This window comes from Dipodomys ordii, unplaced genomic scaffold, assembly GCF_000151885.1.
Source record: "Dipodomys ordii isolate 6190 unplaced genomic scaffold, Dord_2.0 Scaffold150, whole genome shotgun sequence".
NCBI lineage: Eukaryota > Metazoa > Chordata > Mammalia > Rodentia > Heteromyidae > Dipodomys > Dipodomys ordii.
In genome coordinates, this window is record NW_012267366.1 from 3662239 (window position 1) to 3680742 (window position 18504).

General features: G+C 36.6%; 1 protein-coding gene across 4 annotated transcripts in view; it reads left to right on the plus strand.

The window, feature by feature from the left end:
* Glra2 (glycine receptor, alpha 2) overlaps nt 1–18504 on the plus strand; it is a 125976-nt gene that overhangs the window by 94418 nt on the left and 13054 nt on the right. For 2 of the 4 annotated variants that reach the window (XR_001175653.1, XR_001175654.1), the window contains one exon: nt 928–1076. Coding sequence is in view for 2 of the 4 variants with exons in the window: in XM_013032140.1 (XP_012887594.1) it covers nt 943–1076 (134 nt within the window). In the remaining 2 variants the exon portion in view is untranslated. The remainder of the gene's footprint in view (nt 1–927; nt 1077–18504) is intronic. The other 2 variants (XM_013032140.1, XM_013032141.1) reach the window with 1 other exon arrangement.

Here is an 18504-nt window from a genome sequence, read left to right on the forward strand (position 1 = left end):
TTAAACAATAATTGGGAGTTGAATGAGATTTGGACACAAGTAGGGCAGTAAAGGACACCCCTGCCCCCCCCAACTCCTTGTTCTGTCTCTCTTAAATGTAATCATCTAGGTGGAACTGATAAAATACTTTATATTATCTAATTATAATACTCTCAACCCTCTGACTGGCCTCTAATATTGGTACATACATATGAAGTCCAATGTGATCCTGAAGACAAAATCCCAGGGCCTCATGCATATGTGATGTTGTGATTCATGTATATATTGAATAATGAACAACTCAGGGTAATTAACTCAACCATTAGCTTACACTTTCATTATTTCCCTATGATAAGTACATTAAAATCCTACCTTCTATTTTGAGATATGCAATGCATTATTGTTAATTTTACTTACCCTTCTGTACTGTAGAAGACTGGAATTTATTCCCCTAATTGTAACATGTACCCATTGACCACCTCACCACATCTCCCCTACTAGCTCAGTATCTGGCAACCAGTATTCTACTTTGAACTTCTAAGAAATCATTTTTGAAATTCTGCATGTAAGTGAAATCATGTAGTATTTTTCTTTCTGTGCTTGATCTATTTCATTGAACATAATATCTTTCACATCCCTGTTGATACAAATAACAGAATTCCATTCATTCCATGGCTAAATAGTATTCCATTGTGTATACAGACCACAATTTTTAAGAGGTTCTCTGCTGACAGACATTTAAGTGGTTTATTGTAGTGCTATTCACAGTAGCTTATGCACTGTCTTAAGGAAGTACTAGAAAATACTAAGGAAATGAGGATATTTTCTCTCTCCTTCCCTCCCTCCCTCCCTCCCTCCTTCTCTCCCCCCTCCCTCCCTCCCTCCCCCCTTACACCATTAGAAATCTGCTCTCCTTGAAAGTTTTCATCTCTTTCCTCTCTTTCTCAGGTCTCCAACGCAAAGCTATTGATATCTGGATGGCAGTGTGCCTTCTGTTTGTGTTTGCTGCCTTACTGGAATATGCAGCAGTGAACTTTGTCTCAAGGCAACACAAGGAGTTCCTGCGCCTCCGAAGACGACAGAAGAGGCAGAATAAGGTATGTTTGGCTCTCAGGACAAAACCATGTATAGTTTGGAGCACTTAAGCATGCAGTATAATTCAGAAAACAGAATATCCAATGAGCAAGAACCTGAGAGTAATTTTTGTCTTAATATACTTAATCACTACTCAGACCTTTAAAACATTGGACAATATTTTAAGATTTAATAAACAAAAACACAAGGCATGCAGTTCAACTCAAAATTCAAGACAATGACAATTTTAGTCCCAAATACTGTAGGTCATGTACTTACACTAACATTATTTGTTATCTGAAATTCAAATTTTCCTATCCTCTGTATTTTATCAGGCAACTATAATTGCTCATATAGACTCAACATGAAAGTTCATTTAAAACCCTGGCCATAATTAGTATTAATACTTTGTGTATATGTGATTATGTGTACACATAACTGATTTGTCTTTTCCACCAGTTGCTCTGGTTTTAGTGGCCTATACATGTAGATTACAACTTGATCAACTCACTAGACTGATCTCATTTTCTTGACTTAAACTTTAACGGAGAAATATCAGTTTTATACTATTCAAAAGCTGTGGTTTGAAATACACAGCTCAAGATCTCCATTTAAGTGATTCCCAAACTTACCTGCACATAACAATTACCTAGAGATTTTGTAAACACTGAAATATAACCACACTAATTAAATCCCAGTTTCAGGATGGGGTAAAATCATCAGTATTTCTGAAGCTCTCCAGGAAATTCATGTTTGGAAAGCACTGCTCTCTGGTTTCTAACTCAGTCTCATACAGTATGCCAGAAATCTGGCACCTGTTTTCCATTTCAGACTCTGGGAAAGAAACATGCGTTTTGATATAGAGAATGCTACCTCCTATAGTAATATTACTAGAAGGCCACACCAAAACCTGTTCCTCAAAAAACTGGAGAAGGTAGAGTGGACCCAAATCAAAAAGGTTTCACTGTCAATCTTAATGTTTCCAAACACCTACACTCAGTAAAACTGAGTGTTTTTAGTTAGACATAGCTTACCTGGCTTTATATGGATATGGTCTCACCTAATACTACCAATTTTTTTTTCTTAGAGTACCATGGAAAAGGAGAAATATATCCTGTTGCTGTGTCTCTTACTCAAACTAAAAAAAAATACATAGACACATCTTTCTGCTACCTAACATGGGGTCATTTATGCCACCTGGGAAATATTGTAAGATTCTGATATTTCAGTACATAAACTGGACATAGTTTGAATAATGCACAAAGCAACCACCTTGGTCAATGAGTGGTTTAAATCATTCAGCAACCTCTTCTAAGCTCAAATGCTGCCCAAATTTCCCTCAACTTTACCTTCAATAAGTCATCTGAGACTCTTGTGGAATAGTCATCCCTCGCTATATCGCAGTTCACTTATTCCGGTTTCATTTTATTCGGGGCTAAAAATAATACATCGAGGGGGCTGAGAAGGTGGCTCAGTGGTAGAGCGCTTGCCTTGCATGCATGGGGCCCTGGGTTCGATTCCTCAGCACCACATAAGCAAAAAGAAAAAAGCCGGAAGTGGCGCTGTAGCTCAAGTGGTAGAGCGCTAGCCTTGAGCTAAAGAGCTGAGGGACAGTGCCCAGGCCCAGAGTTCAGGCCCCACGACCGGACCCCCCCCAAAAAAAACATCATAAATAGTGATCCCTCACCTATCTCAGAAGTTCTGTTCTACAGGCCCCCGCGATTGGTGAAAATCCACGATGTAGCAAAACTGTGATACAGCGAGGGACGACAATCTAACGCTGCTACTTCACGAATTTTCACCTATGGTGGGGGTCTCTGGAACCTAACTACCATGCTAGGTGAGAGATCATGTAATATTAATTCTCAGTCAACTCCCCTAGAGGCACTGATTCATAAAATTTGGGCCAGAACACAAGAATATAAATGTTTAACAGCACTGTAGGAGATTCTGATAATGAGGTAAAGTTAAGAGCTATATTGGCTCTGTGTGCTTTCTTAGACCTTAGATGAGAAAGGACTTTCAGTTTGGTTCCGAACTCTGAGTAATTAACAAGATGTGGTTTGAATATAGAGGAATTTTAGACTGAATCTGGGATCTTTGGAAATGAATTCTATGATAGATGCTTGTCATGACAGAATAAGAGTTGTCAAGAACTAGTAAAAAGAATGTAAAACTAATGTGAACAGAGGAAAGGAAAATATAGAATAAGAAAACCACAAGTAAATCTAAAGGAAAGGTGTAATATAGAACAAGGTTTAAGAGAGAACAAAGAAAAGTGGTAGATGAAACACAAATATCACAGTAAACATCATAAAGAAAAGTAAATTAAATGTTTCCATTAAAAGAGTGTGTGTGTGGCTCAAGTGGGTACTTCTCTCCATTTAACCACCAAAAAACCTGAAGTGGAGCTGTGGCTCATGTGGTAAGAGTGCTAGCCTTGAGCAAAAAACCTTAGAGACAGTACCCAGGCCCTGAGTTCAAACCCTAGTATTATCACTACAAAAACAAACAAAAACTCCTAAGAAAATGCTGGGAGAGTGACTGAAGTGGTAGAACAATTTGTCTAATACACATTAAGGACGTAGGATCCCTTCATGGGACTTACAGGGAGCTTTCTCATAAAATGAACAGTATTCTGAATAAAAGAGGTTGAGATGGGTCTGGGAAGGTGGCTCAGTGGTAGAGCACTTGCCTTGTATGCATGAGGTCCTGGGTTCGATTCCTCAACACCACATAAGCAAAAAGAAAAAGCAGGAAGTGGTGCTGTGGCTCAAGTGGTAGAGCACTAGCCTTGAGCTGAAGAGCTGAGGGACAGCACCCAGGCCCAGAGTTCAAGCCCTACAACCAGACTCCTCCCCCCCAAAAAAAAGGTTGAGAACAGAATCTCTTGATCCCTGTGATGAAATACTGCTGCCCCTACTGGCCACTCGAGGTAATAGCCTTGACCATGCAGCTTTCAAGGCCACCACTTGGCAACAACAGTAATAAACAACAAACAAACAAAAAAAACATAGGTTCTGTGAATACAGAACAAAAAAATAGAAGCTGCATAGTCTTGTTGGACAGTTGAATTATCAGGATGGAGTAATGATTTTTATATTATAATATATCTAAACTTTCATTTTCTTTTACTTTTGCAATAATCAACATTATAGAGTTGCAATAACCATGTGTGCCACTTTCTACAATCAAGATTATCTTCATCTGCATCAATTAAGTGGCTATCCTACCAATAATGAGGGATGTATTTCTATACTATTTTACAGATGAGCAACCAAAGAAAGGTTATAAAATTCTAAAAGCCATATATGCAGGCCACACCCCAAGGCCCTGACCTTAACAACTATGTGCCCACTGCTCAGAGTTTAAGTTAACATTTTATATCTTACTTTATGAAACAGCACAAACACATACACAACTTCTAATTCATTCCCATATTTTCTTTTTTTATAATACTTTTATTGTGAAAATACTGTAAAGAGGGGTTACAATTACATGGGCAAGATAATGAGTACATTTCTTATCAAGCATTGTTGCCTCCTCCTTTGTTTCCCCTTCTCATCCTATCCTCCCCCCTCCCCCCTACCCAACTCTCCTCCCCCGCCACCAAAGTTGTAAAGTTCGTTTTCAACATAACGACTTGTACATCTCATTGTTGCAATGGGTCCACCTGTATCCCTATTTAAACGATTTGTTTTTCCCCTTCCCCTCCACAAATTATACCAACATCAAATACCATGAAAGCAGGGGTTATTCTGTGGGGGAGGGACATACAAAGCAACAAAAAAATAATCTTATAAATGTGTTAGAAACAATCGCATGAAAGAAACATTTGAATACATGTCTTAGGGTTCATTTCCCTAACATCAACTTATCTGACCTTTTCTGCTTGACTCAGACATATACTAGTTATTGCAAATAAGGGAAAACATGGGACCTATGTTTCTTTGGGCCTGGCTTACTTCACTTAATATAATTTTTTTCCAAGTCTTTCCATTTCCTAACAAATGGAGCAATGTCATTCTCATATTTTCTATATTTTTTAATGGTAGTGGTTAGGTAGACTCAAGACCAGGTTAAAACTACTGACATGAGTTATACAAGTACAGGGTCAGATCAAGTTTTGTGTGTGTGTATGTGTGAATAGGGGGTGTAGGTCTTGAACATGGGGCCTGGTCACTGTCCTTGAGCCTCTTTGTCTCTTTGTGCTCAAGGCTAGTGCTCTACCACTTGAGCCACAGCACCACTTCCAGTTTTTGAGTGAGTAATTGGAGATAAGAGTCTCATGGGGACTTTTCTGCCCTCAATAGCTTCGAATTGTGGTCCAAATAGCTCAGCTTCCTGAGTGGCTAGGATTATAGGCATGAGCCATGGGCACCTGGCTTAGATCAAGTTTTGATTTAAAATTTTATTATTTTGTTCAATATGGATTATTGCATTAATAATAATATCATTTACCTTGAGTACCAAGTTTTGGCACTCTTCAGTTTTACACTTGAGGACTTCAGGTCAACAGTTCATATACTGCTAAATTACTTTTAATAGATCCTAAATGGTTTTGTTATAAGTCACACAAAAAAAGCCAAATAGAAATACTATTTGAAAACATGGAGCAGGGTACCAGTGGCACACGCCTGTAATCCTACCTATAGAGGAGGCTATGCCAGCCTGGGCAGACAAATTAAGAGACTTTTATCTATAATTAACCAGCAAAAATGGTGGAAATGGTGGGCTTGACTCAAGTGGTAGAGTGTCAGCCTTGAGTGAAATAGCCAACCAACAGCTTGAGGCCCAGGGTTTATGAGTGCAAGCCTCCATACCAGCACATAACACCCACCACACCACACACACACACACACACACACACATACATTCAATATTCCCAATGTATAAAATTCATAAAATCATTTCTTTAGTTTTTCATCAGGAAATACCCTTTAAAATGATACAGAATGATTTGGAACATTGTTTTCCAAAGAGACAAGAGAATTAAGATTTATTCAGAACCTATTGAGAGAGTACCTGAGATGACATTTGCATGTATAAAGAAGAGTAACTCGTGTTTATTCCACTATCAAGTTAGAAAATTGGGTTACTTTCAAGGAGGAGCCAGGCTTTTTGCAACTGGGTATATTTAATTATCTTTTCTATATTTCACAAAGCAGACACTTATCAATTTTTATCAGTGTTTCTCAGAAATAATTAACCCAGATCTTGGCTGACAGAACAAGCCAAACCTGGTCCATTAGAATACCTTATGATACCCTATGTGGTTTTTACAAACCCCACTTTCATGTTAACTCTTTTCCAAAATGAAGTATTCTCATAATGGGAGGGTTACAATAACTCTATAAATGTTATCCCTTCACCTGCAATCACCTTATTTCTGGCTTTTGTCTGGTTTTATGTCTCCAGTTACTCTGACATATCCCTGACTTCTTTTATCTCAGTGATAACACAGAAATTGTGGCTGCTTGAGAAGACAGTTATGACACTAAGAGCACCTATTGACAAGCTGCCTTTTAAAAAGAATAATGTGGGCTGGGAAGGTGGCTCAGTGGTAGAGCGCTTGCCTTGCATGCTTGAGGCCCTGGGTTCAATTCCTCAGCACCACATAAGCAAAAAGAAAAAAGATGGAAGTGGCGCTGTGGCTCAAGTGGTAGAGTGCTAGCCTTGAGCTGAAGAGCTAAGGGACAGCGCCCAAGCAGAGTTCAGGCCCCACGACCGGCCCCCCCAAAAAAGAATAATGTTAATTAAGCACTGTTTAGCACACCCAAGAAAATCTAGGGCTTCTTAACCAGATTAGGCAGGCTAAATTTGTCTGACCCTGATAAAAATGTCCCAGATGTTAGCTTTTTAGGAAAGTGAGACTCCAGTACTATATTTTTAATGTGTGACTTTCTCCTTCTCTACTCTTTTACCTATCTTTTAAGTTGAAGCTCAGTTAAGCTCAATTGCTAGTTCCTCAAAAGATCATCACCAGATCCTACAGGACTCTTTCAAGCACTAATAGTATCTGATCTGTTCTTTTTATATGTCACTATTTATCCATTTCTTGAACATATTTTATGAGAAATATAGAACTGAAATGATATTGAGGGATGCAAAAAAGACAAATTATATCCCATATCTTGTCTTTGGAATATGAATTGTTTATCCAAATATACATTGAACTACTTGAAAAAGAAAGCTACTGACTGCAATCATTTATTAAATAAAAAGATAAATCTTGTAGAGAAAATTATGTATGCCTTAAGAAAACAAATCTATAATATTTTGTGTATTCTCATGTGTGAAGTATGTCAGGGCTGATATTTAGAATTACTAGGTTGCAGACTCTGAACTAATAATCATATCTTGTGAAATGGAGATGTTTTTATGAGGGTAAAAATTAAGTTCTTTATAATATCTGTTTATAAAATGTTCAGTAGTATAATGAATCATGATAAAAGCTCTTTTTTAGGATGAACACCTCAGTACATGTAGTTCAACATTTACATGCAGTGATGTTTACTACAAAAGAGAAGAAGAAAGCACTGCGTTATCATTAATATACAATGGCTTCCATTACAGAAGGAATCCAGTAGGAACTTTGAAAATTTGTTTCATTGCTAAAACTAGGAAAATACATATTAGAAGCTGCACTGCTTAGAATAGCAACAAACACAAGAATTGAGGGTAACCCATAATATAAACACAGTTGTCCATTTGAAGACCATGTACATACAGTTCACTAGAACTGACATATAAACCACATCTAGATCATTTTGCACTCAGCCACACAAACTTAGGAGTACATAAGAAACATCTGGAGGTAAAATATGGATCCCTGGCTCTCAGCTAGAGAGATTCTGATGAGTAGGTCATGAAGGAACTCATGATTATAATTTACTAACTAGTGCCAGGTGACCACTGACAGTCCATAAAATCTCCAAAATGACTTTCAGTAATAGCAATGCTATAATGACTTTCTGCCTTTGCTACAAATGTGACCACAATCATTAACCACATGGATTGATTCCATCTTGAAACCATCTTGAAGGTATAACTAATAGGAAATAAGGTGCTTTGTAAAAGACATAATATTTATATTTTAAATCCATACAGGTATGTTTTATATATGCCCTTGGAAACTTCTTGGTATAACTAAGTATATAAGTATATATATATATATATATATACATATATGTGTATATATATACATATATGTATATTTCCTTTTAAGAAAATATAGTGAGATGGTATGTTTTATCATTTACCATTTTTTCATATTCTACATGTTTGCACAAAGTGTTTAAATATGATTTCATAGATCATTAATTAAGGTAACAACTGCTTCCTTAGGAAACATAATGTTGAGGAGCTTGTAACTACTTCCCCAGGGATGCAGAAGCCCTGCTTTTTTAATTTTTTAATCTTAAAGGTTGAGGAATTTAGATAAGGCATAAACAGGCCTGCATGCATTATGAATTCACAAGCCATCCAGAATAAATAAATGTCAGAGTGTTTTGTAATTCCACATATTACAAGATATAGAGCTAGTGCTTGTCAGGGACATAAAGACTACTAGTGTTTGTAAGGTGTCTTCTTCAAAGTGTGTTACATTTTGTTAGGTATTATGACACACAAAGATTTTTAGGGCTCACAATATGGAATTCTCTTTTGAAACATGCAAAGTAATTTGCAGAATCAGCCTTGCAAATGAAATCCCTATCTTTTTAGCATCTCCTTTCAATTCTTTTTCCTTTTAGGCTACTTCTCAATACCTCTGTTTTCTTTATTACTTGTCTTCCTCCTTAATTGTATTTTTCTGTTCCTCTGGTTTCCTACTCTTTAAAATTTTTCTCTTTCTCTTACCCTTACTCTTATCTCAAGATTATCTCAGTTATTCATTGAGATGTTTGGTATAAATTTTATACATATATATGTGTGTGTATATACATATACATATATATATATATATGCTATGAAACATCCAAAAAGTTCTATGGACCCTACCTTTGACATTGTGCCTTTATAGCATGAAGAACAAAAGAGGAAGATATGGAATTCATTATACAATAAACTGAAATTTGAGTTCTAGAGGTAGCAATGTCCAAAAAGCACTCCAATGCTCAGGAGACAGGACTTGCAAGTATGCAAGGACTTGGTTGGACAGAGATTCTGCGGAGACATTAACATACAGGTGGAGGCTAAGCTATAGAATGGATGAGGTTACACAGAAGAAGAATACAAAGTAAGAAAACGAGAGAGAAAAAGGCAGGATATATTATGAGAGGACAAAGAGGAGAAGGGGCAGGAAAGGAAAGTTTCAAAGAAAGATCAAGACTTTGGTGAGACAGGAAGAAAAAGGAAGGGCAAGAATAAAGGATAAAGGCCAGTGAACACCAGTATGACAGAGGAAAATGAGATCCAAATAACATTGTGCTTTCACTACATCATAAAGAGTTGGGTTCAACAAAAAGCATGGGAACATGGGATTCAGAGGAAGGAAGATTTCATATGCTTCCAAAGCAAGAACATCTAAACTGTTTTATTTATTTATTTTATTATCTTTAAGTAATTGTACAGGGTGTTACCATTCAACAAAGCAAGTTACAAATACAATGCATCTTGATCAATGCAGGATAAACACTGGATTTTTTTTACTGCATTCTCCTTCCTCATTCAACTACCTCTCTCCCTAAAAGTTTTAGAGTTGATGAAATGGTTACAGATTGGACCTATAAGAATATCATTTAGAAAAGGTCAGATTGCAATGAGGTATAAGATCAGGAAAATTGACTGCAGCATTTATAATTATACAAACTCTTAATTATAGAATTAGTTTGTACTTATCTGAAAGTCCCACTCTAGCTAGATCATTATGAACACATTTTCACTTGCCATTTTTGCAATTTTCTGCAACTAGCTTCACAGATCTAAGACACATACTATGACCTTAGCAAAGCTGTGTTAAGCACCTATAAATATAAGAATGAATTGATAGTTCAAATTATTATAGTAACACATGTTTCTTGTCATCTCCCTAACCTCCCCGCCCCACAAATTTAATGGTTTTCAAACCAGACAAACTTTTATTCTATAGCCTTTGAAGGTCAGAAGTCCACCATAGATCACTGTGCTAAAATCAAGGTGATGGCTTAATTCAGGGGATTGACAAATTGAGCAGTTCGAGAACAAAGATGATAGAACATGGAGGCAGTAACACACAGAAAGCATAACTTGACAGTGCTTGTACTGGAATGCATGGGCGAGACCCCTCATGGTAAGAGAAATCTAGTGCCTTAGAGAGAAGGGATTCATCTAGAAGAGACGTTGCCTAGATAAGTGAGTCTATCCCCTAATCTTTCCTTGTTTGGCAGTGCTTTTGTCTTCTCTCCTGCATGCTGCCAGTTTTCATTATTTAAAAAAAATTCAAAGTGTAAAATTTGAGTTTAGTGCACTCAGGCTCCTAAGCTAACTAATATCAACCTATAATGAAGAATAAATTATCCGAGTCCACTACACAGAGGCCATCTTTGGTTCATTTATATGACAGTGGCCTAGAGGAGAATGTGACTTTTTGATTTTTCTAATGTCTAAAGACTACTCATACTTCTTGGCTATGACTCTTTCTTTAGCTTCAAAGCCACAACTCTGCATTTCTCTGATACATTTTCCATAACCATGTCTACTTCAGGCCTCCACTTGTTTTAATTAAGTCCATCTATATAATCCAAGAACCTCTCTGCATTCCAGGTTCCTTAACTTAACAACATCTGCAAGCCCATTTCCCATCATCCAAGGATGATGTACAGAGGGCTTACAGTTACCTAAGCCAGATAATGAGTACATTTCTTTTGGAATAGTATTACCCCTTCCCTCACTCTCTCCCATTTCTCCCTCTCATCCTGACCCACAAGTTGTATAGTTCATTTTCAACATAGTATCTAGAGACTACCACTGCTGCACTTGTTCACCTTTCTGTGCTCCCCCTTACCTGCCCAAAGACACATAAACTAACAAGACAAAAGGCAAAGAAAACCAAAGAAAAATCATTTTATACGATCATACACACAACTATTGAGTCTTTGTGATCCTCTACTAAGAATATCCTCCTTTGGTCTCACTGTGTGAATGTCTAAAGACCTGTGTAATTTATCATGTCCAAGTCTATTTTTTGTCTTTTGCCATCTAGTGTGTTTACTTGTAGATTTATCAGCACATTCTAGTTACCTGTACCTACTCTTTTACAGAGCCAGAATCATTTATTTTCTGTTTAAACTGTGTCGGATGCACCTTTAGCAGTCAAATGAACTTGTTATAAACAAGAATAGTATTGATAAATGATAAATTATTACTGTTCTTAGGCAAACCTGCATTTCTTTGCTGTTCTGTCAGGGACACACAAGACCTCTCTCTCATTTATAAGAATCCAGTTTTAAGCAGTGGTAGTCAGTGGTGCTCGGTAGACATTATGTTGAAAAAGAATATACAAGTTGTAGGTGCGGACAGGAGGGAAAAACTGAGAGAGAGCAATGGAAGGAAAGAAATGCACTCATTACTTATGGGAGAGTAACCCCTCTGTAAATCACCTTTGTAATAACAATAAAATTTTATAATAATTTAAACACACTAAAAGAATCCAGCTATTAACATAACTATAGCACAAGTTACCATAAAGCAAAATATGGCTCAAGATATCTACAATCATAGCTTTTATAACATAGTAGTAGGACTGAAGTCACAGGCTTTGTTTCAGAAATATGGAGCACTGTACTTGTATTTTGAAACTTGTCAAGTTGGGAAAACCAGTAATGCAGTAAGTGTTGCTCAAATCTGAGAGATTCAGACTTGATCTCCCAAGGGTAACAATGATGGGTATTTACTTACCAGTCTACAGTTCTCATGGCTTAAGAGCCTCTCCTGAAACATTCCCTTCCTATCACTTCTGGACTGCCTTTAGTAGGCATGAAGCAAACTACAGTGGCCAAGAGATACCAAGATATCTCTTACTTACTTGCAAGAAAGTATTGCTATCTGTGGAAAGCAGGATAACGACTATCAAAATATCTTTAGACATTCACACAGTGAGATCAAAGGAGGATATTCTTAGGAGAGGATCACAAAGGCTTAATAGCTATGTGTATGATCATATAAAATGATTTTTTTCTTTGTTGCTCCTTTGGTTTTCTTTGCCTTTTGTCTTGTTAGTTTATGTGACTTTGGGAGGGTAAGGGGGCACAGAAAGGGTGGGACAAAGGGTGAACAAGTACAGTAGTGGTAGTCCCTAGATACTATGTTGAAAATGAACTATACAACTTGTGGGTCAGGATGAGAGGGAGAAATGGGAGAGAGTGAGGGTAGGGGTGACACTATTCCAAAAGAAATGTACTCATTATCTGACTTAGGTAACTGTAACCCCTCTGTACATCATGTTTACAACAACCATTTTTAAAAAGAATAGGTGTAAGGAAATGTGCCCTGTCTTCTTAAGTTTTCACATTGAGCCGCTGGACCACCCCAAAATTCATTTGTCCAATGAGTTGGTTTTTTAATGATTGCTTTGTATAGAGAAGTGTGCATTAGAAAAGGGGTGAGCAAAGATTCTTTGAAATCTGTTTTCATACAGCTTTAGGGATCATTAAGAGAACATGTAAGTAATGTTCTAATATGGGACAGAAAATGTTAAGAACACAGTTGTTCTGGAGTTGCTTTCAGCTCTTAAAGAAGGACTCTATTCTTGAGGAAGAAGCCAGTTTTGTAAAGTTACTTTTGGTTGGAATGCTAACTGTAAATTATATAAGTTGGCCTTGGTCTTCTGAACAGAGATTAAGTAATTAAGTTGATAATGAAAACTACATTTCTAAGGGTGAATTTAGTACTCAGCAGAAAATGGCCTCCTCCTATTTGGCTGTTAGACCTCTCAGGTACATAAATTCAACCTGGAGAGTTTCCCACACAGAGAACTTCAGATAAAAGTGAAAGCTTTTTCTTTCTGTGAGGAAAGTCACTGGAATTTTGATGGGGTTTGGATCATATTTTCATGTTGCATTCAGTAGTATGGTCATTTAACTTTTGATCATCCATGAACATGGGAGGTCATTTCATCTTCTAGGGTCTTCTGTAATTTATTTCTTTCACTTTATAGTTTTCATTGTAGAGGTCTTTCACCTTCTTGAATAGGTTTATTCCTAGGTATGTTATTTTTTCAGACTATTGCAAATGGAATTGTTTTCCCATTCCCAGCCCCTTCATCATGAATATATATATATGTGTGTGTGTGTGTGTGTGTGTGTGTGTGTGTGTGTGTGTGTGTGTGTGTGTGTGTGTGTGTTATTAATTTTTGTATGTTATTTGTATCCTGCTACTTTGGAAACAATGTTTATCAGACCTAAAAATTTTCTGGCAGAGTCATTGGCTCTTTTAAATATAGGATCATATCATCTTCAAGTATGGATAATTTTATTTCTTCCTTTCCTATTTGTATCTCATTTCTTTTGTCAATTGCTTTACTGCACCGGCTAAGAATCGGGCACTACATTGAATAAGATTCTTGCCTTATTCTTGATTTTAGAGGAAATTTCAGTTTTCTCTACTCAGAACAATGTTCTGTTCATTTTGCTCAGATATGAGCCTTCTATTCCTAGTTTATACAAGGTTTTTAGCATGAAGGTATGTTTGATTTTTATCAATAATTTTTCTGCATCTATTAAGATGATTGTGGGATTCTTGTGCTTGCTTCTGCTTATATGTTTAATTACATTTCCATTAATTCCCTAAAATAGCCTCTTTAACAAGTGTTGCTGAAAAAGTAGGATATTTACATGTAAAAGTCTGAAATGAGATCCCAATTACACTATATAAAAATCAACTCAAATAGAACAAAGACCTTAATATGAGACATAAAATTTTGAAATTACTAGAGGAAAACATAAGGGAATTGTTTCAAGGTGTCAGCATAGGCAATGTTTTTTTCTGAATAGATCTCCAATGTTTCTAGAAATCATAGCAAAAGTTGATGAACATAATTGCACCAAATTTTACAAAGCCAGAAAACAGGTGTGTGCAACACACAGTCTGGGACTTAAATCCCAGGGCCTAACACAGTACCTGGCACATAATAGGCAGGCTCCTCTTGTGAAATTATAGTGACAGTTGTCATGAGTTTAAACAGAACATTTAACTCATCACTTATCAGGAATCTGGCCAGGTATTTGAAAGCCTCTCTTTAAGAGTTCCCCACAACTAGAACATTCTTATCATAAAGTAAATGCTCAATAAATACTTACGGAATGTATACTAACAACAAAGAAACCAATTGTGACTACTTAATGTAATACTTTTTAAATTATAGGGTGTGGTTGAGTTAGAAGTCCTGAAGGCAGCACAGTAGCTTCACAGTAGGCTTCATGAAAAAAAAAGTGGGCAAACAATAGAAAATATTGCAGTGCATTTGACTGGAAAACTACACAATTTTTTAAAATATTGTTTTGTTAGACATATCAATGTGGATGGAGTATGTTTACGTGTATATATTCTGTCTAATAATGGAAAATTTGGGCTTGCAGAGAAAAGTGTTGTATATGTGGTTTGTATTCATCATTACATTGTTATCTTTATGTTTTCTTCAATTTTATGTTAAGGGGCAATTAAGAAAACTATTCAGGAAATATAACTTGATGATCTATGTGCACATTATGGAATAAGCATCATAATCACACTAATTAACATATTCATCATACATAGTTACCATTTTGTTTCTTTTTGTGTTGAGAAAACCTAAGATTCTACTTTCAGCAAATTTCAAGTATCCAATATAGTAAGTACATTGCTGTAAAGTAGAAGCGCACAACGTATTCATTTGGTGTAACTAAAACTTTGTGCTCTTTGATCAACATCTCTTTTCTATTTCCCCCTCTCACCAGCCTCTGACAACTATCATTCTATTATCAGCTTCTATGACTTTGACTATCTTAGATTCCAAACATACATGTGATCATGAAGTATTTTCATGGCAGAAACATTTTGAAAACCAGCCCTTTCAAGATGGAAAAGGTCGGGTAAACAAATTCACCAGAGTTTCTCTGGGTTACCTTTGTCAGAGACCCTTAAGAGGCAGCCATAGGTACAATAAGTAGCAAGGATCATTATTTGTTTTCTATGATGACATGGATAGGAACTGTAGCTTTTACTGACCATCGCACCTCACCAAAACTCACTAAGCCCCTTGTCCATCCTTGTCTTAATAATCGACATCCACACCCCACCTAAGGATTGTGATGCCCATGACCCAGTGTGATGCTCATCGCTCTGTTACCTGTGCCTTCTGTGTCAAGCTGTGTCAAACACAATTTGGCACATTTGTTTTACTGCAAGGCACACAGCTTGGGAGATAGAAGTCAAGTTTCTATGAAATATATTTTCTTCTAACCATATAAGGTTTCCTTTTGGCCATTGCTTATAGTTATTGCATTGACATTTCTGAAAAGGAAAGGGAAGTAACTCACAAGTACTGTATTATATATACCTTCATGGTTTACTAGAAACTCAGTTGGTCAACAATTAGACCAACAGGTATGGTGTTCATTTCACTTGTGATCAATCTCTGTCTTCTGTGTTTACTTCAACCAGTCTCTTCCCTCTGGGCCTAAACACAGATTTTTCTGTCTGAAGTCTTAAATCTGGTAACCATAGTAATGAAACAGACAGTAGGGAAACCTTGGAAATACACTACAGCTACTCTATCTCAAAAAAAAAAACCCAAAACCCTAATTTCATCCATTATTTTCCAATTTTTTAAAGAGGTGCTTACAATAGTTATAGTTGTAATAGTGATAAATAAGGAAGGTAGAAGACAGCAAAAGCACAAATGATCTACAGAACTAAATGATAAGCCAGACAAAAATGGAGCATAGATTGTGTTTCTGCTTCACTCTGCTGCTTTGAGTGAATGTCCTTGGGAGAAGCAATAAGAAAATGCCTCCTGATGGTTTAGTGTTCACCTGCTTCAGTAACTGCTAATTTTAAAACAGAACCTACAGTCCACATTCATTAGAGAAAACCTGGCTTAACAGGATTATGTAAATGCAGAAGGAAATAAGATTGGCCAGAGAAAGTAGGTTTATGGGTTTTTTTTTCCACCAAGAGAAACATGTTTGTTTTGCAGCTGTGAAAAGCAATGAAGCGATAGCCCACAGATGTCTCCCCATTCTAGATATGCCTTACTGCTCCTCTGCTCAAAAGGGCTAACACTTCTTCAAGGCACATCTGGGTGATTGCAGGATGAACTTATTAGCCTGTCTTTCCAACTTGGTAGAAAAGCATCAAGAATAGAAAAAATACAGATTTAATCTTATTGATCAGTTCTCAGTTTTTGAGTTTATTGAGTTCCCTGCAGGAACAAACAACTCACCAAATTTTGCCAAAAGCATTGACTCCCTTCCCTCTGAGCTTCTTCAAGCAGAAATTGAGCAGTGGAAGTGAGCAGAAAAAGAGAAAAGTGTTTATTTGGAAGCCTGGTGTTATTGCTTGGAGCCTCTAGGCTATGAAACCCAAGAATAACACTTGACTATCTCTAGCAATAAGGAATTCATGAACTTCCATATTCATGAATGTTCCCTATTCAGCCGTAGATTGTTAAAGGATCATCTTCATATTGAGTTGGATTCCATCTCCTCGTAATGCCAACCAATTATTTCTGATTAGCTACTTTGAAGCCATTGAATAAATGTGAATCTGAATTCATAAGAACCCTTCATTCTTTAGAAAACCGCTTTCATATGATCTAAGCTTATCTCTTCAAGACCAATCTTTCTTGTTCCTTTTACTGTTTCTCAAATGGTGTGCTTTCAGAAACATTCACTTCCCAGGAAGCATTCCCTTACTCTTTACCCTGACCCCAATGTGTCCTTTTAGTATCTCATGAATATCACTTTTCACATCCAGTGATTTATGGACAACAGTCTAAAAACTGGAATATCAATAAGATCCTCTCTTCCAAGAATTTGAATGAAGTCCTAATACTTTCAGTTAGATGATAGTAAGAACTTGATTTGAAAAGGTTCCCATAGGATAGAGGCTGATGTGCCCTGGTCGGAACACGAATAAATAAAGAAAACTGGTAGAACAAAAGCAGAAATAGTTGAGAATAATAGCCCTGAGAGATGTAGAATAATTTTACTAAATGCCTTGCTTATTAGAGTGTCTGAGCTGAATAACTCTGATTATATTATTATCGATATCAATATGAGACTATCATTTATTGAACACACTATATACCAAGTGCTATTGTAAGTCATTAAAGCCCATTGTCTCACTGAATACACTCAAAAATCTTATAAAGATGATGCTATTGTCTCCATTTTACAGCAGAGGAGACAAGGCACATAGATGTCTGAGTGATATACCCAGATCCCACAATGACTAGTGGCAGAACCGAGATTTGAAGCAAGGAATTCTAGCTCCAGAGCTGTCTTCTCACTTTTAAGAGACCTTGTTTCTTGATCCATGGAGACTAAGGAGATAAACTATTATAATAATAATTTTCTTAAAGTGATTCATTAAAGGCATTTTTTTCCATCTATTTAAACTACCATTAGTGAGTTTCTGTGCTTCGCAACAAATCTTCCCTTGGATTATAATGCAGAATGATTATAAGACAACAGCTCCTGGCCAAATGGCAGACTGGAACTGCTCTGCGGTTGCACTTACAAGCAGGTTCAGTTAAAATGAGGCTGCTTTTACATCATGTGTGTGCTTCTCTGTGACATAGCTATAGCATTCACATAGATCTTTCAGTGGCAGTGCATTCTTCGATGCTATTAAAAGAAGAATGTAATCTAACTTTCCTTTAATTACTTTAGCATAGTATTACCTCTCCCACAGTATGTGGTGGTATGTGCATTCCTTTTTCACAGCAGATATCACATTATATTAAAAACATTTGGGTATGTAAAAGTTTCCCCAGACTCAGCAGTATTATTTTGAGCTAGATAATCCATGTTTGTGGTAGGGGTTATACTATTTACTACAAGATGATTAGCAGTATCTTGGCTTCTACCAAGTTACTAAATGCCAGTAGAAAATGTTTGCTTCATTATAATGGCCAAAAATATCTCCAGATATTACCAAATGGCCCCTGAGGATTAAAACTGACCCTAACTATGAATGACTGGTTTACATGTTCTAGATTCATTCTCTAAAACCCGTTCACATTTCATGTGAAAACTTGTTCTTCCCTATTCTTATTTCTTTCCAATGCTTGAAAGATTGTGATCCTCAATGAAACTTAGTTGAATAAAACTCTACCAATTTGCTTTAAAATAATATGCTTTGTAGTTAAAAGTCTGAAGTACCAGAATACCTCTATCTGTCTGGGTTTGGTCAGGGAAAGAGAGACACTAAAAATTGTACCAAAACAAGAATTTCAATATAGTATTTAGAGTTCATATGAATGTAGGAATG